At 40.9% G+C, this 21,871-nt stretch overlaps 1 protein-coding gene across 3 annotated transcripts in view; it reads left to right on the top strand.

Moving 5' to 3' along the window:
* Positions 1-7,958: 7,958 nt before the first annotated feature.
* LOC128758980 (zinc finger protein 385B-like) overlaps positions 7,959-21,871 on the top strand; it is a 36,523-nt gene continuing 22,610 nt past the window's right edge. For all 3 annotated transcript variants that reach the window (XM_053865523.1, XM_053865522.1, XM_053865521.1), the window contains exon 1: positions 7,959-8,023. In XM_053865523.1, coding sequence (XP_053721498.1) covers positions 7,993-8,023 — 31 coding nt within the window. In that variant the 5' untranslated portion in view covers positions 7,959-7,992. The remainder of the gene's footprint in view (positions 8,024-21,871) is intronic.

The raw sequence follows: 21,871 nt of genomic DNA, 5'->3' as shown, positions 1-21,871 counted from the left end.
CGTCTGCGTCAGTGGCTGCCTCATGCCCTGACTAGGCAAGGATTCACTAGTCATCCAGGATCCTAAGACTTCTCACTCTTAGTGGAGCCATTGTTGCTTCGACACACCTGGCAAAGGTCTTTGGGCATGAAGGGTAACCGCTCTGTCCAATAAGAGCCTGAAGAACATTGAAGCTGTGAGAGAGAATTATTGGAAACAGGAAGTAGGTATCTGTCAAGTTTACTGAGGTAATTCAGTTACCTGGATGGACATCCAGGTAAAAACTACTTCATTGTGACCATCTAGGGAGGCCGAGGAGTAATGAACTTGTTGTTACAGCTGAGATCCATGAACTCCAGCCTCCTGAACTTCCTGAACCAGGAAGTACAGTGAATAATAGCTTCATCCCATCTCTGTCGCTGCAAAAGGTTCAATGGCATCCTTCTGCTGGTGAGACTGAACTTCTTTCTTCAATAGACAGGGCATTAGAATCCTCCACATCAGTCCACAGGACCTCACAGAAGTCAGGGAGCAGATGAGAAAACATGTGTGTGTAACCTTATCTGAGTCCCCTTACCACTCACCAGCAGGACAAAAATACTGGGAGAAAAAAAACAAAACAAAACAAAAAAAATTAGGTAGCGTAGATACGAACTTATGTGGGAAACATTCCATGGGCGGCCTGGACTGAAAAGTGACTGGTACAGATACATTCTACCAACTTGGCAGTGAGTGGGAATATATACCTTCAATGTATCTTGTGTCTGTGAGAATGACTAAGTGAAAATTTAAATAAAAAATAATTTATTCCCTGACAGAGCTCTGGGTTCACAACTACGCCTGACTTAGCCTTAGCTGAAGTGGTGTGGAGAGACAAAGACTATCTCTGGTCCTGACCCTTTTATTACACATTTCAGTTCATCTTGGGCTGTAGTCTCCGCTGATTGCTCCTGGCCTCTTGAGGCCTGGGTTGCCATGGTGCCAGATTCCACGTCTTGTGTCAACTCCTCTTGGTTTAATGAATCCTCTTGTTGTAGCCCATTTTCTGTCCCTTTTTTTGTTGGGAAGCTGTAGGCAGATAATCAGGCCCACTCTTGTGATTGGCTTGCTTCTGCTTGTTGACTTGTTGTCTCTGCCTGGCTCTGCCTGGTTGTGTGGTCCATAATTCATCCTCCTCACCATCGCTGTTTCCAGAGGTGCCTTATCTTCCACATTCCTTCACTCGAGGGAACGTCGGTGCTTTTCCCCACAAACTCAGGCTCAGTTTACCCATTCCTATTGACTCCTTCTGCTTCCTAGGAACCACCATCACTGAGGACCTCAAATGGGAGCCAACCATCAGGTCCCTCATCAGGAAGGCCCAGCATAGAATGTTCTTCCTAAGGCAGCTACAAAAACTACGACTGCCGACGAAGTTGCTGGTGGAGTTCTACACGGCCATCATCCAGTCCATCTTCACTTCATCTATCACTTTCTGGTATAACAGTGCCACCTCCAGGGACAAGAGCCGACTGCAGCGCATCATACGTTCTGCTGAGAAGGTGATAGGTTGCAACCTGCCACCTCTTCATGACCTGTATGCCTCTAGGACCCAGAGACGTGCAGGTTGGATCAGAGCCAACCCTTCTCACCCTGGCCATGGACTGCTTGTCCCTCTACCCTCTGGCACCAGAACCTCCCGTCACAGGAATAGCTTCTTCCCCTCGGCCATCAGACTGTTGAATTCGTGAACAGCCTTGTTGTTATTTTATTTTATTTATTTATTTATTTATTTGTTTGTTGGTTTGTTTGTTTGTTTATTTGTTTATTTATTTATTTTTATCAGCACTTTATTCCAAAACACTTTCCTAGTTAGTGGGCTCCCCACTGACCATGGCAATAAATTTGATTCTGATTCTGATTCTGAGACCAGGCAGTTTGGACCTGTTCTCGGTTGGATGTCCCCTCTGGTCCTCCTTGGTCCTAGTACCAGGTGGTTCCTGCCTTCCTTAACTCACTCTTCCATCCACGCATCTTTCCTCTTTTAAATATATATATATATATATATATCATTAGCAAAACATCATTATTCCCATAAGTGCTACGTACTTTGCTGTACAACTGCAACTGGAAAACTAGACTCTAGAGCTGAGCCATGCTTTTGTCCATTTTGCTGCGGCGTATGTATGGTCTGCTGGTCTAGAAGAAGGCACGATCCCACAGGAGCCGTTGGAGGAGGAATAGTCCGCCCCATTCACCTCTTTCACCTTTGAACAAACTACTCCAGCTATCTCAGGAGGGCAGGTCTGAAATAAAATCAGACTCATAAATCAGAAGGATTAGTTCCCTTTCAAAATGTTCAATTTGGAATTTACCCAGGCACTTTTTACTCTTCTTACTTTGTAAGCAAGTTCATCCTGGTCCTGTAGCATGCAAGCATGTACTTAACACATAAGCATTCCAACTTGCATTCACAAGTTCACTAGTATCCAGTTTTTGAAGTTTAACCTCCTCTTCTTGGTAAACATTCGAAGGATGTTTGATGTTAAACAAAAGGTAGAGGAATTCAGCTACTGTACTCTGATTACAATCACAGCGTGCTGTGGAGTCTAACAACAGTTGGTAATCACTCATGTAGGAGTAGAAAGGAAAGAAAAATAAATCTCTTTCAAAACTCACATTTCATTATCATCAATTTATAACACTTGTTATTGCTTTATATGTCTATTACAAAAGAACCGTGAATATAAAAACTCATGAATGTGACTACACATGGACATTTAATTTCTGTTGGTGATTAATGTGAAACACTAGTTATTTCAAGTGGTGTAACTATTGGATTAAGCTGACATTTCATTCTTTTGTGTATTGCTCAGCCGCACACAGGAACAGCAGGGCACTCGCTCATATTGGATGTTAAGAGCGCTTGAAGGTCGCAGGGAATCCTATTTTTCCTCTTCAGTAATCTAATCTCACAGCCTAATAAAGTAGCTTCACATCAGATAACATTTTTCTGATGTAATAGTAATTTCAATAATTGTAATTTCAAAGTAAGGCCCGTAAAAATAGCACATAACAAGCAAGTGTAACGAAGAAACCACGCGACGCAACACAAACTCTGAGTGCCACTAGGTGTGTTGGAGATGACCTCACGCTGACCGGTGCTGCACCTGTCTGGGTGAAGTCTTAAGCACCCATTGTTCAAAAGATGTTCTCGTCCTCCCTCAGTTCATATATTTGTCCTCATTCTTGTCATTGACAACGTAAAGGTCACAGCTCTATTCATCCAAGGGTTTATTAGTATTTTAGTACATGGCACTTCAGTGACAGCAGCTCCTGTGCAGTGTGACACATTCTGACATCAAGGTTCAGGATGAGTCTCATGTAGTGGAAATGTATTGTGCAGGCCTCTTATCATGACTAGGTCACTCAGAAATGGATGAAGATGGTTCTTTGCCACAGACGTGACGTTTCATCTTGCTAACAAAGTTGATGACTCTTACACCATGGGTTACCATTCTTGCTCCCGTTTATGAGGAGGATGCACCTCATGGTTGAACTGAACCAGGATTGTAACCACTGAAGATGTTTCAGAGTCAAAGCTGGACTAATGTATTTATGTGTCAGCAACCTTCTCACAGAGACAGTGTGATGAGCTGTGACATCTTACACCCTTGTCTCTCTTGTATGCACATTCACTAACACGCACAGCTTTATTTTTAGGGCCCCAGCCCTTCATAGGGGTCGCTCCACTGCCAGAGGATTTCGATGGGAAGGACATAGCTGAAAGTCCAAGTATATTTCCATCGCATATTCATCACTCTTCTGGCTGACAGCTGTACCAAACGTATACTTATGTAGGCAGGTTGACAAGCTGTCTCCCTGTGCTCGGACTTCATCAGCACGCCTCTGTCTTTGAACACAAACCAACAATGTTGATGTAGCGATCCAAAAGGGCCTGGGATTTCAGAGAGGTAGCTGCTGATAGTCTCTCTGCACACAAACACCGCGTATGAGTGGAAAGGATTTTACACGTGTTAGTCGAACTGTTTTTCCGTTGACCCCTTGACAATTGACATCAGTAGAACAGATTTATTACTGTGATTACTGATTTCTGATTTCAGAATTACTCATTTTTGGTCAATCACCATACATATAAACAAACCAAAAATTACATGAAACCATGTGATCGGCGATAGAAGATATTTGCCATCAAAAAATACACTTGATGCAAACTGTTCATGAAAATGGGAAAAACTGAACATCATGAATGAAATAAATATAACATAACAACGTCTAAATATCATAAAAGATAAGTCTGAAGAAGTATCGCCATAAAATTTTCAAATTAATTTAAAAAACTGCTCATGCTTTCATGAACAGTTTTTACTGTTGGGGGCGCCACCACTTTCTTTATCATTTTTTTCTTTTCAAGAAATATAGTTATATATTATAGTTATTATAGTTATATATATAAATATAGTTGGTAGCTATCACAAATTTGCAGCTGTCAAGTCAATTCAATGACACATTACTGCCACCAAAGAGGCCCAGAGGTGTAAAACAAAAAACTTGAAGCAGCCCTCTAGGGGGGCACTCCCTGCCCAACTATGGACTTCGACCCTGTGGTCAAGAATGACTGCTTTAGAGGATGACCCTGGAGACCAAATGAGGGAAATTCAAAGTACCCCGGTGAGGTTAAACTGCCTTGCAATGAGGAAGATGGAGGTTCATGTCCAGCTTGACGCACCCAATGTGGGTTACTTTGAGTTTTAAGTGTGATATAAATATCACCCAGATTAAGAGTGTTGTGCATTTTCAAGGTCATCATAATAAGCAGAAGGACGTGTGAAAATGAACACGTTTAAGATTTCATTCTAGTAACTGTTAGGAAAACAGAGAGTTGACTTGTGTGCAGTCTTTCTGGGGGAAGTGGACATCTCCCAATCATGTAATCATTAAAAGTCCTCAAGTTCCTGTAGCAAAAAGACTTCATCTTTATTTGGACAAGGTGTATAAAGCTCAAAAACATCATCCGGAAACACAAGGGACAAACCCCATGTCTTGTTTGTTAAGTTTGACAGTCTTTGTCTTCGCCTCATTGTGTATCTGTACAAGTTAAAGTGCAACAGCTTCCTTTTTGCTAAACAACAAAAAGGAAGCTGAAAATTAGAAATAAGAGGTATAGATGATAAAAACTATTTTCGCAATGTGCCTTTTCAGTCTCTCTAAAACGTAAGACAAAATGTTCACTTCATTATATGTAATTGATCTGAAGCAATGTAATATTATGCATCACTGCACATGTGGGAAACCAGAACACTTTGCATTAGCATCATGGCCTGTTCAGACACTGCAAAATGGTGGCTGCGATGGGTCAATCTTTCGGACTGAACAGATAGTGCCAGGTGAGAACACACACGCAGTCAAGTTTGTCTCACTACTGTAACTCCCTCTCACTCATTGACTTTCATGCTTTGGCCAGCGTCTCACCCTAAACGTAACCATCCAAATCAAATAGCTAGCTTTTACCAGGACCTAAACCAAACTTACACCCAATTACAATGTCCTTATTAATATATGTTTTTAATCCTCAAACTGAGGCTTGAACTTTTTAGGTCCAGCCAAAAGGCCCTAACTAGCCAAAACCATTCAAAGGAACATTTTGACGTTTTCACCCACAAAACTCTATCTGGACCGACAAGGCAAAATGTCCTCATATGATCAGTGTCTTGTCAATGATTGTGGGTCACAAATATATGAATAAATGTATATATACATATACACACAGAGAGTTCCGGGGCTGCATGTGTCCAGAAATAAGATGCAAAGCGGATGTTGATGATTTTTGTTCCAACCGATCAAGCACACACAGTCTAACTAATGAGGTTTCAGACAACACAAGAAACACAAAACGAAACCTCCAGAACTGGGAAGGAACAATAAATGACCTAGAGAGCTAATCTAATCTAATGCTAATCTGTCTGCTCTTTTCATGAAAGAGGATGAACCAGTACTCTAGAATGATCTTATCTCTCAAGCGTCCAACAATTTTTCATTATGTATTTTTTTATTTTTCCCTATGGAGAAGCTCACGATATAACTGTCATCACTTCACAATGAGAGACACCAGATGAGGCGGCTCAGTCAGGATGTTTTCTGTCTTCTTTCTCAGATGATGAGTAACAACAGATGGGTGAATTTTCTTGACCGTTGTGAAGATCACAATCATCATTGCCAGCCCACACACTCCAACATGTTCAGGCCCTAATCCGTGTAAGTTAGTATTACTGATACCACCAATACATGGCCAACAATGAAAAGAAAACACTATATTTCAGTAAATTCTTACAGCTACATTTATATTACAGTCTGCAAGTCAGTCAGTGTGGCAGTGCTTTAAAAATAAGTGATGGTTGGTTTCACACACAGAACTGATGAAAATTTGTCATGCTTCATTTTTGGTACTGGCTCTAACTCTCCTATGGTGTCACTGACTAGAAATGCGCAGCGTCAAGGCATACCGTTGCCAAGATTCTGATTCTATCTAGTGATTTCTTTTTTTCTTTTACCTGACATTATTGTGAACGTTAGATTAGACCTGGTCAAAGTGCGTCCCAGGGGCCAAATGCAGCCCTTTGACTGTATTTATGTGGCTCTCCTGGAGTCATCTATAAACTATAAAACTGACATTGTTGTCTCATATTTGTCTTGTGAATTGTTTTTTGTTCATTGTGATGCAACTGAAGCACAACTTTCTCGTTTGATTATTTTTCTTAATTGTTCGACTTTTCCGTTGACTATTTTAGGATTATTTCTCTCTTAAAAAAATAAAACACAACAAACCAGCATTCTAATTTTAGTTTTCAATTCTCTCTTGTCCGCCTTTCTTTCGGTTTGAGGACCCTTGTCAACGGTCACAATATATAACCTGCCTGCTTTGGAAATGTAATTGTCCACCTCTCAGTTCGATCGATTAAGAAGGACCAAGTGCTAACGGCACGAGTGGGAACGGCGCTGTTTAGGGCCGTCATGACCGTCTTTTGGCTCTGGTTCCTAGGGGGCGCAGGCCATTCCCGAGCGCTGTGATTCATTGCGTGCATGCTGGCTTCAGCAACGTCCAAAGTTGTAGTCCTATGCTTAAGTAAAGTAGATGAAAACGTGCCACAGTGGTGGAAACTCAGACACAACTAAGGTATGGGGACAGGTCGCGTGATTTTGCTTTTTTTTTTTTTTGCCGCGTCAGGTCTGGGGCTAAATAAGTGTCTGTCTCCGTCATTCTGCAGATTTGTCCATAATATTCGAGCGCAATGTGCTCGTATGGACAGCAGGTGGCAGTACCCTTATAACACACGAAAGAAGAAGAGCGAATCAGAAACCCTTGTAAGTGTCGGTAAAATCACATTGAGATCAATACCAACACACCTACCGGACACCACCAAATTCAAATTCCCTCCTAAGTTATGCCATTTACAACCAGCTGTGAACGTTTTATTCAAATAAGGTTATCTGTTTTGCTGTTATTCAGTTATGCAGTTATAAACAAACAAACGAACGTTTACACACACACACACACACACACACACACACACACACACATATATATATATATATATATATATATATATATATATATATATATATATATATATATATATATATATATGAAATCCTCCCTATCTTTTATGAGTAAAACATCCATTGTACTTCAATTCATGTGGTATGCGTATTAATTATGTGCATAATAAACGAAAGCATCGACAGTAATTGCTTGGCTGTTTTTATTAGGTAGTGTTTATCTGTCATTGTCAGTCTCGGGATTTCGAGCTGGAGAGATACTTAATGTCTCTTTCCCACATCTCTCCCTCCATGGGCTCGAACCCCCTACCTCCCTCCTCCTCCCGCTCTCGGTGATTCATTCTTATCTCGGTCCGCAGGCGGCGACGGCGCGCGCACACCCTCTCCCTTGTGTGCGCGGCGTTCCCTGGGCTTGAGCGTGACAGACGCTCGCTCTGGCTTCAGTGCAGGCAAGAGATGGCGGGAGCGGAGGAGACTCCTGGTGCAGGTACGTTCTTCGCAACTTTTCTTGTTCTGCATGGGCACCTGTGCGTCGGTCTGAGGATCACACGTGCCGCTGCTGTGGGGCTCCCACTTATCACAGCCTTAAGAAATTGACATCCAATAGTCCTTGCTACATTTAAGGAGGTCATGAATGCGCCTTGTTTTCGTTTCTTCGAACAATTCAGCAGGCCGTTTGTTGTCATTAGATGTCAGATGAATGACTTCTTTGTAGTCATATTGTTTGTCAGGAAAAAAAAGAAATTGATCGCCAAATATGGATATTTAGAAAGACTAATTTTTTATATACATATTTAATTTGTGTAACCTTGCTCTACATGCCCTTGCTATCCCTCACCTAAACTGTTACAAAGGACGCCCGTTTGCTCATCTTACTCCGTTCTATGGCTGAGAGACACCTTTTGCAACATTATTTCAGCAAACAAAAGGCCCTTAAATCATCAAATCCCCAGTTCCGACACCCCAGTTACCCGAGTTCAGCTGTAATTTTCTTCAGTGAAACGAATGAATCTCAAAATGCAAGTATGTTCATGTTTAAATATTGCCTAAATAAGAGGAGAGATAGGCAAATCAATGTTTTTTGTACAACGTAGTGTTTGTGTTTATTTATTTTTATTTTTTGTGAAATGGTTTGTGAGATGGTGTGTGCTCCAAGAGCTTCGTGGTGGCTAGTGAAGGACCTATAGTAGGTGTTGTGTTAATAATAAATTGTGTTGTCTCAATAATAATATTAAAAAATGCAGTTGAATCAACATCTGTTGCTGTTGTGATGTGACTGCACAAAGTCTCACCTATAGTGTTGTTGATGTGTAGGAAATCCCAAACACTGTGTAACATGTGAGTCCAATGCTATGAGTAAGCCATACATTTGCATTCACTGAATTTACCAGGATCTGCCTCATGCTTCTCTGCACAGTCTGATGTCAGAAGCATTTCCCTTCAGAGGTGTTTATTTGATGTGGTTCTGCCATAAATCACGCATTACATGAAACCCATGATATTTGTATTTTGTGGGTTGTATCTTTCATTCATTAATGACATTAACATGGAGGGATCCACTTTGATATTTTAGGTTATGTATCAAGGTTCTGTTTGTACAGAATAATTCCAAAACAGACGATGTTGTTTCGACAAAAAGTTCAGGGTTGGTTGGATAATGGTTGACGTAGACGTTATTTGAATTTGGTGGTGTTCAGTAGGTCACTGGGATCTACATTCTAAAGACTTTCATTGGGCTGATGTGCACATCAAGTCACATGAACAGCTACGGTTAAAACAGGAAGAAAGTGGGCATTAATAGAACAAAACACAAATCCAACCACCATAATAAATCATCACTATAGTGACTGACAATATGTGGCTTTAATAACATTTTGAAGGTTTTGCCATTTTTTCCAGACAGAGCATTTTAGGGGAACTATGTAATACAACCGCCACCTAATGTCCGATTAAGCTCATTGCCCTCAGAAAATGCGTAATGTAAATTAGATGTGTATGGCAATAATGTCCACAATTTAAAATCACAGTGTGCAATGAAAGGTACGGCTCGGTGGAGGCATGAACCACTCCAGTGTCTCTCAAATTTCTATAGTTTAAGCTGGCTAATATCTGATATTGTTAGTCTTAGTCATATATACAAAGCTCTCGTGCTGTGTTTGTGAGGTTTCTTGATAAAAGTTGTCATGGTGCACTGATCGATTTCAGATCTTCAAATCACAGAATTAATTGTGTGGATGCAGCGAAGCTGTCCACTGAAGCCAGTAGCTCTTCTGCACCTGAACAAAGCAACAAGACATCACTGTGGAGGTTTCACCTTCTTTGCTGTTATCACCAGGCAAGGCGCCATGTTTCACACTACATCTCTACGATGGCAGAATTCATCTCAAATCATTGCTGCAACCAAAGAAAATGTTTTCATGTTATTTTGATTTATTTACTATATATAAGTGGTAACAGTATTATGTGCAATGACTTACAAAAAAAACCTAAGAGCTAAACAGACCATATGCACAAGGGTGTGCTGATGTAGTTCCATGAAATAATGAGCCGACTCACTTCCTGTACTTGAGGTGAGGTGCTCAGCAAGTAGTTCTTGGTAACCATTTCCCTCAAGTTCTTGATTTGAGTTGGAAAGGCCTGTGCAATAAACTGTTTTTCTCCTTTAATTCAAGTTTTTGTTGGCAGACAATTTAAAAATGAAAGAAATGTTTGACTACACGTGCTCTGCAGAGCCTCCATAGATTTCCCCGCCACTCCCCCGTTTAGAGTGACAGTGACAACAGTGCTAACAACAAGACACAGACTGAGCTCCCGCTGTCTACACGGACGGGGGGACGCTCGTATTCACCGGCGTTTAGTGAAACATGCTCTATGTTCAACGCGTTCCGACATCGTCTTCATCATAAGAACCTCGGAGGAGCAGACACTCAGCCATTTGAACAGTCGCTCACGCACAAGTTTAAATGTGGTGAATTTTTCTTTTTTTTTGTCACTGAACGCCGGACTGCAAAAAAAGCGATGAGTCGAGAAGTTTATTCTCAAATAGTGACTTCTAAAAAGGATCTCACGAAAAAAATAAAAATGCTTGAAATGTGAAATCACGACTTGTTACATGCGAGCCACGTGATGATCTTGATTTCGATACAAGCTTATGTGTCTGGATAATTGTGAAACTTGAAGCAGTAGATAGCAATAACCAAATAGTCTTAAAGCTGAAATAACTGAGTTTAAAATGCTTGCTTGTTGTTAACTTACTGTATGATTCAGTATGTCTACATTCCCGCCTAAATTCAAGTTTATTTCTGTTTAGTTAGAATATATTTGTGTTTTTAATTAAAAAAACAGTCTTTGGTTCTGAAATAAGTGATAAGTGAATAAAAAAAATCAAATAAAAAGATTGTATAAAATTGTGAATCAGTTTTTTTGCAAAGAAATCAGAGATTTTATTTTTAGGCCATACCGCCCAAGCCTAGTTTGAAATAGAGGTGTGTTTTTAGTTGGCTGCTCTGTTAAGCATGTTTTTGAACTCAGCTGTGTGTGTTTTCATTGGCTGGCTTCAGCTGTCGATCAACAATGAGCACAAGGTTTGTGGTTGGCTGGTCTTAGCTACACATTGAAGGGATAGCGTTTGCTACTGATGGAGCTGTACATGCAGGACAAGCGGAGGAAATAGATATTGTTGGTTTTGCGATATTAATATCTTGAATGATCATGTCCCAATATAGATACCGCCCTTATGAGAGAAAGCACAGCAGCAACCATTCACCCTTGCATTCACAGAGACAGATATGGAGACACACATGGAGTAACAAAACCATGATGACCAATCTGTTAATATTATCTATTAATAAATATTAAAATACGTATAGGTATGGTATTTAAAAAAAAAAAATTACACTACGTTCCCCGGTTCTCTCCTTTCTCTTTACATCCCTACATATGCTCCCTCCTCTCACCTGGTACACTGCAGCTGTGCTGATAGACGTCATGCATTTCCCAACATGGGTGGTGGAATAAGAGAGGTCATCTTCATTGTTCTCCTCCTCATCATCGGGGGGAGCGATTGGCTGCCGCAGTGTCATAGAAAAACCTCAAGTGTGAAATTGGGAATAATCATGTGGAACGAAATTGGTATAGAGCAGCTTGAGCTCTGACTCGACTCGTCTATTGGCTGGAGCTCCCTACCGATAAGAACACTCTGACACCAACACATGATATATGTTTGGTTTGGGAACAAAAGAACACCCCCCATTCCCCAACACACACACACACACACACACACACACACACACACACACACACACACACACACACAGATAGTCATTCTAGCTATGTGAGTTTTGTTTTTTATTTCTGAGCAGTTGCTCTTGAAATTTGTATGGCTTGTTATTGTGACTGTTATATGGCACTACTTTTCTGGAGATGCATGTTTTACCAAGTCTTGTCAATTTTCCTGAGAGCTTGCGTGATTCATTACATCATGGCTTTGACAATAGCTTCTTCATATGTCAATGTCTCTCTCTAAATAGACAAATATTTATTACACTTTATTTTCATAATATTCCATCACGAAAGTCATCATATTTCATTTGAAACACTGGAATGAAGTTTTAGCAATTGCAAATGAATTGTGATAATTTGCATTATGTTAAGAGTGACCCAGTCGATTAACATGTACAGTTCAAGTCGCACTGGGCGATAACTTGTCATTTACAGGATTTACATCTGAAAATAATCCCCAAGATTAGAATTTAAAAATTACGATAAATTCAATAAACACAAGATCATTTCATCATCATCGTTTCAGGATTTGTACAGGTGCTTGAATTAACTGAAATTGGTGGAATTTTCGATGAGGTGCATGAAATTCCTGGACATTTTGAATGTTTTTTCCGCTGATGACAGTACATTTCGCTGAGTTTTCACATTGAAACACTGTTCTGCGTACCGTACAGTGTCCATGTGTTGATGTGTGTGCCTCTCACTAATCTTAACCGGCACCTAAACCAAACGTAAATCCAATTATAATGAACTAATTATTTTGAAGTTTTAATCCTCAAATTGAGGCTTAAACCCGTTGGGACCACTAAAAGGTTTCCACAACTAGCAAATGGTCCCTACAAGGAGGTGTCTTTCCAATTGGTCCACACAGCTATACTGTAGCTATACAAATTTTCACACACACACACGTTTGTATTTCTATCCCTGTGGGCATATTGTGAGGGTTCTCATTGCCATAATGCTTTCCCCTGCCTCTCACCCTTAACTTAACCATCCAAAACACATGGTAAACCTTAACCAGGACTCTGAACCAAACCTAAACCCAATGATAATGACCCAGTTATTTTGAAGTCTTCATCAAATTTAGGCTTCATGGGGTCCAGCCAAATGTCAGGGCATCCATAACCCCTTTCCCAGCTCATTCACCTCCGAAGACACCATGTCAACAACTGACTTGCTTCGTAAAATACAAGCTGTTAACATAGATTGGTACGAAAATAACTTTTTATGAAGACAGACATCTGAGTCAAATAACAAATAATAAAAACTGAGTTTTACTTGACTGACCCTGATTAATTAAAATGTTGTATCAGCTGTGCATCTGTTTTCTAAATTTTCTCGCATTTAAACATTCATTCATTTAAACAAAATATATATGAAGACTTGCTTCTTGATGAAATAAATTTAACCACATGAATTTGGATTCCTGTTAAACTATTTGCCCGCTTTTGGAAGGCGCAGTGTGCCATGCAGCGAACTGCAATGCTCCCTGGCGCAGCTTGAAGCACTACACTGGGAAGCGGGGGGAGCGAGATTCATGCCAGAAGCTATAGGCTATGAGTTAGTTTGGAAATGATTGTCTAAAGTTTGAAACTTATCTGCGGTTTCCTCCTGTCATCAGCGTCAGACATCCCATCAATCACAGCCTGCTTCCATGCTGCGAGTGTGCCAGTAAACAAATATGGCGGCTAAGCCATGGCTGCACAAGGGTCGAGAATCAGCGAATTTCAATCATATTCGGGGAAACCATTGTGATGACACTACGAGTAGAGCATTATACAGGCACTAATAATCAGACATTTAGGGCGTCCTGCTGAGAAAAACTGGGCGTTAATTTTTTCATGTTCAACCTTTCCGGGACGGCCTTTAGACGCCCAGACGCCCTCCTAGCTATAGCCTGCCCCACAATCCTGACAAGGATAGTGTTTTGTCAAGAATTGGTCCCCACAAAGTAGGAGAAAAAAAACCCACACACACACCCCAACACAGACACACCCCACACACACCCCAACACACACACACACCCCACACACACACGCACACACACTGCCTGCTGTGCTCAATCTGTAATCTGGCCGCTGAGGTATAGAAGGTTAATGGACCATGTTAAAATTTGACTTCTCATTGAGGCCTCAAGCTGTTTGTCCATATGACAGCGACAAAAAAGAGCAGCCGTGTTGCAGCATGTGCATCTGACTGGATTGAACGTCTGCGTCCCACTGAAATGTTTCCTTCAAAAATCTCAATGCAGTCCTGAAAATTGTTGCACACTTTCTCAGACAAATATTTACTCTTGATATGAACATTTAAAGAAAAAAAATAAATAAAATGCAGATGAAACTGGGTTGCTAAAACAAATAGGAGCTTTGACAAAGACCATTGACAACTGATATTTCGGAGAATGGCACGGACACATGCATGATTGGTCTTGAGGTGAAACACATGCACACACAAACACACATGCCAGGGAAAACATTAGCTTGTCACCTCAACATGAGGAAACACAAGAATCCAAACAGATGAAATGTTAAACAAAACTGTACTGTCAAAATACAAAAGTAATTTGAATATAATGGATCACCTAGTGGGTCAAATAAAAATATTGAAGCAATATGCTTGTCATGCTGTTGTTTGTCAAATTGAAACTAGATCTAACAACATATAAACATTGTTTTTGTCAACATGAAACCAGCTAACATGAGTACATAACACTAGTCAATTATTTCAAGGTGAAAATGGTCTTAAAAACTATGAGTTAAATGTTGTTTAGGGTGATAAATCCTGGGACATATAGCCATGTGGCAGGCCAAGCGAACACAGCTTCATATTGACATCAACAGCATTCACAAAGAATGGCTCTTCTCCATCCAGCTACAGCAGGAAGGGCGTTGGTGCGTGGGGATCAAAAGAAACCAGCAAGGTGCTTTTGTTGTGAACTGTTATCACTCCAGAGCCAGAATGAAGCCACCACAGTGAGTTGAAATAACAGAGCAGGAACCATTACGTCTATGATGGCAGACTTGAGAACAAATTAACTACTGCAATGGTTTAGCGGGCAGCCACTACTGTTAGTGAGACAGCTTTGCAATGCTGTTAAAAGCCTGTAGCTGATAATCTGCATGCTGTTCTTTTCTGATGACATGTCCATTGTATAATTGATGGCATTTTGGATGAAATGAGGCAGAGAACGTTATTCTTCTAGTCAGTTTTCTTTGCTCCCGAGAGGCGGACACAAAAGCCTCAAAAGAAAATGGCTGCTGGGTGAGCACTGCTGGATATGTATTCCAATAACTGTCTTCACAAACACTGTGTGTGTGTGTGTGTGTGTGTCTATGTGTGTGTTGCGAGCAGCTCAAAGTGTATTGTGTGTTCTGTTTTGTCACTAAAATAAGTAAAATAATATCTACAACATTTTATTTAGAATCATGTTCTCATGTTCTTTGTCCTGAAAGAATGAACATTCATTTCACTCCCACATCATGTTTACTACAATTATTTCCTCATCGACGGAATCCAAGGCATCGAAAAGGTCATGCTACTGATCAAAGTCATGCTACTGTTTTTTACGGATTGCAGCAGGTAACTTGTTGAAAATAAATATTATGTCAGTATCTATGAAGGCATTATTAGCTGTCTCACATCGACAGACGGCTGTGCAAGAGTCCCATCAGAAGAAGGAAGAACCATCGAAAGTCCTAACCTGACTCTTACTACAGGAGAGGTTTATCAAACAATTACAAATAAAACTGGAGCATCCTGGTTAAATGTTTCAAGAACAGCCCTGAGGTCATTCGACGACTGGAGTAATCATGTGATGATGACAAATAAGAAAAAACACATTTTAATAAATATTTCTGTTTAAACGTGACAAATCCAGAGGGGAGTGAGGTGAGTACGTACAGGTGGTTCTCGACAGCTCTTACCTAAATAATTCAGTCATTCTTTCACTAACCTACCTCATAATCATACGACTTCACCAATATCAGGTGAACAATTTGATTGTTCGTGAGGCTCGGAACAACCGTGGAACTTTGAATTATCGTGGTACACCAATAGGCATCTACAAGAACCACCCGCCTGAGATCTTGGATCGTGCAAAGATGCGATGGCCAGGTTATACATCCTTGGTCTTTGACCAACCCTTGCTTTTCCATCCCAGCCATTTGTCATACTTGAGAATAGAGGCATGAAGTGTCTCTTTTCGCCCAAGGAAGGAAGTTTACCACGAGCTACCTCAGGGGACAGGCAACTGACTGGAATAAATGCTGACAGTGACTATTGTGATAACATTTTGTTAATATTATGCCGTACTCGGTTATACGGCTATTAAACATTCAGAAAGCAGATGATTCATAATCTTATTTTGTACGTCTGATTGATCCAAATTCACTTCATTTATTATGCCTCACGATGTATGGTTCTTTCCTCAGGCAAAGCTTTCAGTGAGTTCACAAGTTCAGCGTAAGTTTGTTTTTACTTAATAGGGTACTGTTTTATATTAATAGATATGGCAGACCTGATGGGGGAATTATGTTACAGATAAGGAGGTTACAAAAGACGGGCCAAGGTTATTCAGTCAATAGTGAAAGATCAGGAGGAAATATTAAAATAGGAAGGGAGTGGCTAGAAAGGCATTTTGTCATCAAAACTAGATTCGATAAAGCGGGGGTTCTTCTTCATCGATTGGGTTTTGGGTTGGTAAAAGTCTCATGACTTTTGATTTTGGTACATACAAAGTTCACTGCATTTTGTTTTTCCCTTTACTACAGAGCCAGCCAGAAACATCCGAAGTCCTGTGTCTTACTATTAAAATGACTTCTTCAAATACAGGTGGGATCAACTCATCTGTGAAACACTCTAAAATCAGCTGGAAGCTTGTACTAGAAACCTGTCATTCTAGCATCCATATATGCACCTAACTGGGACGACCAGAACTTGAAATCCTCATTAACACCAATGCCAAATTTAAACACTCATCATCTGATTATGGGAGGAGACATCATGATTTCAAAAATGGCACAGACCCTCTCTTTTTTTCAATGTCTGCATAGACCCCTCGTGGTTCAAATACTCATTTTTCTCTCATGTATATCTGTCGCTCTCAAGAATTGATTACTTTATTATAGAGGGTTCTCACAGCGCGTCATCAAACTCGGAAGCCGCCGGAGATACGGAGATGTTGGAGATACTCACTGCTCAGCACAGATTCTGCAGCGTTTTGTTGAAAAAATGGTGAATTACGGTTGTGTTTTGGATTGTACGAATTGTACCGATCGTGAAAAACATTTGGAATTTTATCGACTTCCAAAAGTTATTACAAATCAAGGAGAACAATGCCAGAAGCTGTTGGAAGAAAGGTGGTGCTTGTGGTTAGCAAAGCTGAACCAGGACCTTTGTGGCAAAACTGTGGATAACCGAATCGGAATATTTTGAAAAAAAGTACAGCCAAAATCCATATTAATTTGCATTATATTGCTGTGGAAGAGAATAATCGTAGCATATTTATTGATTGCCAACACACCGTTTTCAGAACGTTCCCTTAAAAAGCTATCTCACACACACACTCAAACTAAAAGTGCACACAAACTCAAAATGAAACGTCAAAATATTTAAATATGTCACATTCTCATATAAGGTCCAAATGTCGTCGATGACGTCGTATAACATTTCCCTGACCCATTCGCACACCATCTGGTTACATGGCTCCAAACGCCGGTAACATTTCAGGTCCTCGCCGGTGGATGGACTAGGCAAAAAAAAAGGTAATTGACGATATCAGGATACGTCACTGATGGCAGACTGTCTGGATCGTCATCCACCCATGACTTGTATGGGTCTGTACCACCAATAAAGCTCAACTATTCCACGTGTCGCGTTTTCATGCATTTTCGTGTTCATTAAGTCCCTCTCTGTATGTCCTGCCACCCCCGCGCACTTCATTCACAGCCGATGACACAGATGACGCGCCATGAAAACCCTCTATAGATAAAGCACTTGTTCCCTGTGTTATATCATTTCATTCCTCTCCTATTAGTCTTTCAGATCATGCTGACGTAGTTTTGGGTCAAAATGTTATTGTGAAACCAAAAGAATTTCCCGTATAACGCCTTGACCCCACATTAATGGCTGATGCTGACTTTTGCTAACAGAGTGAAGAGGCTATTGATTTCTTCTGTGAAACTAACGAAAGTGATGAAACTTCTGCCTCTCTCTTATGGGAAACTCTGAAAGTGGTTACACGGGGCAACTTTATTTCATTCTCCACCCAGAAAAATAAAATTAGGACGGAACGTCAAAACAAATTAATCAACGCAATTAGATAAATAGATTGCCAGGCAGTAGCTGATCAATCACTGGGATTGTTTTAGAAAAGGATAAAGTTACAAACAGAGCTGGACCTCCTACGAACCAAAGAAGCTGAATAACTCCCCCTGGAACCCAGGCTTCAGTCCATGAACGTGGTGACAATGCTGGCCGTCTATTAGCTCATCAATTAAAGGCTAAGGTTGCTCAAAACCAAGTACTACAAACCGTCTCTTTACTCCAAGTAAACGCAAAAATGTACTCCAAAATTGTTGCTCGTCGAACAGAAGCAGTATTTCCCAGTACCATCTCAGAAGACCAAACGGGCTTTATCAAGGGAAGGCACTCCTTCACAAATATCCGAAGGCTCCTAAGCATCATTAACACTCGTCATTCTATAACAGACTCATTAAGTTATTGTCTCTCCCGACGCTGAGAAAGGCTTCCACAGGGTTGAGTAGAGTTACTTTTTTTCACTCTTCAAAATTTTGGTTTTGGCCCTGGCATAATCTCATGGCTAAAAATGTTAAGTTGCCTAATGTAACTTCAGTTCTCCGAATACGTGCAATGGAGGTTGGGCCTTCACTCCGAGGCCCAGCCTCGTGCCTGAGACTCAATTGATTGACTCTTCACCCAGGAAGGCCCCACCTCTGCTCATAAGGTCCCCTGTGTCCCCTGTGAGGGCTTCCGGGTCCTCCTCATCATACACCCTCCTGTCATCCAACTCGTCGTTCGGCTCCCCGGTAGCAGACTTGACAGACTGAGCCGTCTCCCTTGATGGAAGGGAGGCTGCCGGCTCCACACACTCTTGTTGGCCAGGAGAGCCAGACAAGCAGGACAAGAGTCCACCTCCATCAGATGAAAAAAAACGAATGGATGGCAATCACAAGTTAAAAACGGTTTGGTCAGTGTGTCCCTCCCCTGCATTATTTGGGTGAATTCAATGTCACAGTCTCTTGTTCACACTGTCGCGTTCTTACGTCGATTAAATGGAAATGACTTCTTCCTCTTACATCTTTACAAAAGCGCAGTGGTGCAGTCTAAATAAAAGGTTTTTGATTGAAGGAGCAATTACAGCAGAGCTCAGCTGCTTTCACGGCACTCAGGACTGAAGCCCAGGGACACAGTATAAATTTACCTCAAACATTATGCCAGATAATAAGCGACCATTGTTAATGTCACATCGCTCCATTGTAATTACTTAGCACCCTTTATTTACCCGCACGTATCGTTTCTCGCGAAGCCTTCATCACTCCTTTAGGTCTGTACTAGAATAATTTCTACAACAGACTCAAAGGTACCGTTTGGAACACTAAATGAAGTTATGACCAACGAAACAAAATTGCTGTGGGATAGAATATAATAACAAAGTTTATGTTCAGTCAAAGATCACTCTCAGAAATAAAGAAAAAAAGAAATTGTTTGATATCAAACTCGGTGCCAAAAAACACATCACATCCCACAGACATGAACAATCTGCAACTAGAGGAAGACGAGAAAAGGAGGATCACAACCAAGTCAACCAACTGACCAACTAGTCAGTGCTGTGCGCAATGCTCCTGTTCCCATAGACGCTGTGCGTTAGTCCCGTGATGCCAAAGACTGTCACCAGAGAGCTGACAGCAATCGCTACGTCTCACTTCGATACTTTATCGCAACTGGATTGGGTTTAAAGTTGACTAAAAACTAAATTTAGAACCAAATATGTCAAATCAAATATCAAGTATATCAAATATGCCAAAATGTTATTAGAGAAGGATGATGTATTCTTGCCATGTTGCCCAGCCCTTTCTGGGGACATCTTTAAAGAAATACACTTTCTACAATTTGTTTCTGCAAATAGCATGCCAAAATGGCTGCAATTTTTCACAAATTAAAAGGAAATTTCTTCAGGACTTTTGACTAAGCACAATTGCAAGGTTCTTCTGGTGGTGCGCCTCTGGATTTTTTCAATGGATGTTGTGTGCGGTGATCTAAAAAAGGTTAAAAAACAGAGTTAGAGAAAAATGTTGAGGTAACTGCAACAGAGACAACATAGGTGTTTGTGTTTTCACTCTTAGCATAGACTTGGCAACAAGAATGCATAGATCGTCAATTAACCAACGCTTAGTCCTGTTCAGAGTGGCGGGGAGTGCTGGAGCCTATCCCAACAGTCATGGGGCAAGAGGCAGGAATACACCCTGGACAGGTAAAATGGATAACTTATTAATTCCCCGACAGACACAAGGAGACAGAAGGAAGAACTGAGGGTGTCACCCAGTCTAAAGTTGTGAACGTACCTTAACACATGCTCGTGGAGGACAACAGACTAGTGCAGAAATATAAAATACACTCAACGGTCAGACACTTACTCATAGGGAAAACACGATGTCCAGTGAAATGCAACAGAAAGTGACTTGGTGGCTTAAAACTCATGGATGGTCAAATGGGAGGAGTTCAGAACAAACCAAAACGAACCTGTGGTGAAACACGCAAACACAGCAGAGCAGGATGAAACAAGTAGAGAGTAACCACAAAGCAAGCGGCAGAGCCGAAATGACTAAGAGATAGTTTAACTATGTAAGCTCAAGGCTCTGGAGGCAAACATGAAAATGGACAGAAAATAAATGACTGAATAGCCTCCTTACCTGAATGGGAGCAAAGACGGCATGGCACACGTCTTAGCTGTCTTGATTCGAGGTAATCGGCAACAGGGCACACCATTTCTAGGAGTGAAGGCCATGGGAGAACAGAGGAAATCCATGTACAACGTAAAAGTGTCAATGTCTGCTGCACAAATAACTGCTTTGAGCGTGGGTCGGTTGGAAGAGTCTCGTAGTGTGCAACCTGTCGACTAGTTACCAGACACATAGTCAGTTACAAGAGCGCTTTTTCCACAATCTAAATCGCTGTATCTGATTGGACATTATATCTTCCATGTTTACATTATGCAAAAAGATGCTCTTCGATTCAGATGTGTATGCTTATATGCCTAAATGGCTATTTAAACCGAGTGCAAACAGCCAATAGCAAAGGGCCCATCATGTGGTGCTTTTTTCTCTTCCTCATTCAAATCTCACGCACTAATAGAGCAGCTTCGCATCATAAAAAATGATCCAAAAATGTATGTGATTTCCAACTACTTAAAAACAAAATGGCTGCATCACTCAAAACGCTACAAAAACTACTGAGAAATGCAAACATGGGGCATGAGCTGAGGTGGTGAGTTGTTTCCAGTTTCCGCGGGTCACTAATGTTTTCAATAATGCCGAAAAGACTGTCGATAACTCTTAGACTACAGATTACCACTCTCGGTTCTTCTTTAAAATCAGCCCACATGCAGGTCCGGTTTGCCCACATTCGCCACAGGGGTTTACCCAGATGGTGGATGACAGATGCCCATGACTGCCGCCCTCAGAAAAGAAATAGTCCAACCCCTGCAGGAAAAAAAATCCTTTGGTCGCAGTTTTCTAGTTCTGTCCTGTTCCAGTCCTGTTTAGCCATCCATTTTCTCCATCCATATACAAGTTGCCATCATGTCAGCTCTTTTCATTAAAATGTATTCAAATTGCTTAAAGCTCAGATTTCTTGCTGCTTTTTGCTTTCTTCTGCTCTCTGTGGGGCCTATAAAGGATATCTAGTACAAAATACTCTATGAAAAGAGATGGACAGCCAGATAAGCTACATACAATGAGAATAATGACACCATTTTTTTTTAAAGGGAGATTACAACATACAATGTCTTGATGTCCTGGAAAACAAAGGTTTTCTT

The sequence above is a fragment of the Synchiropus splendidus genome, chromosome 5, assembly GCF_027744825.2.
Source record: "Synchiropus splendidus isolate RoL2022-P1 chromosome 5, RoL_Sspl_1.0, whole genome shotgun sequence".
Lineage (NCBI taxonomy): Eukaryota > Metazoa > Chordata > Actinopteri > Syngnathiformes > Callionymidae > Synchiropus > Synchiropus splendidus.
This window is presented reverse-complemented; position numbering and strand designations above follow the sequence as displayed.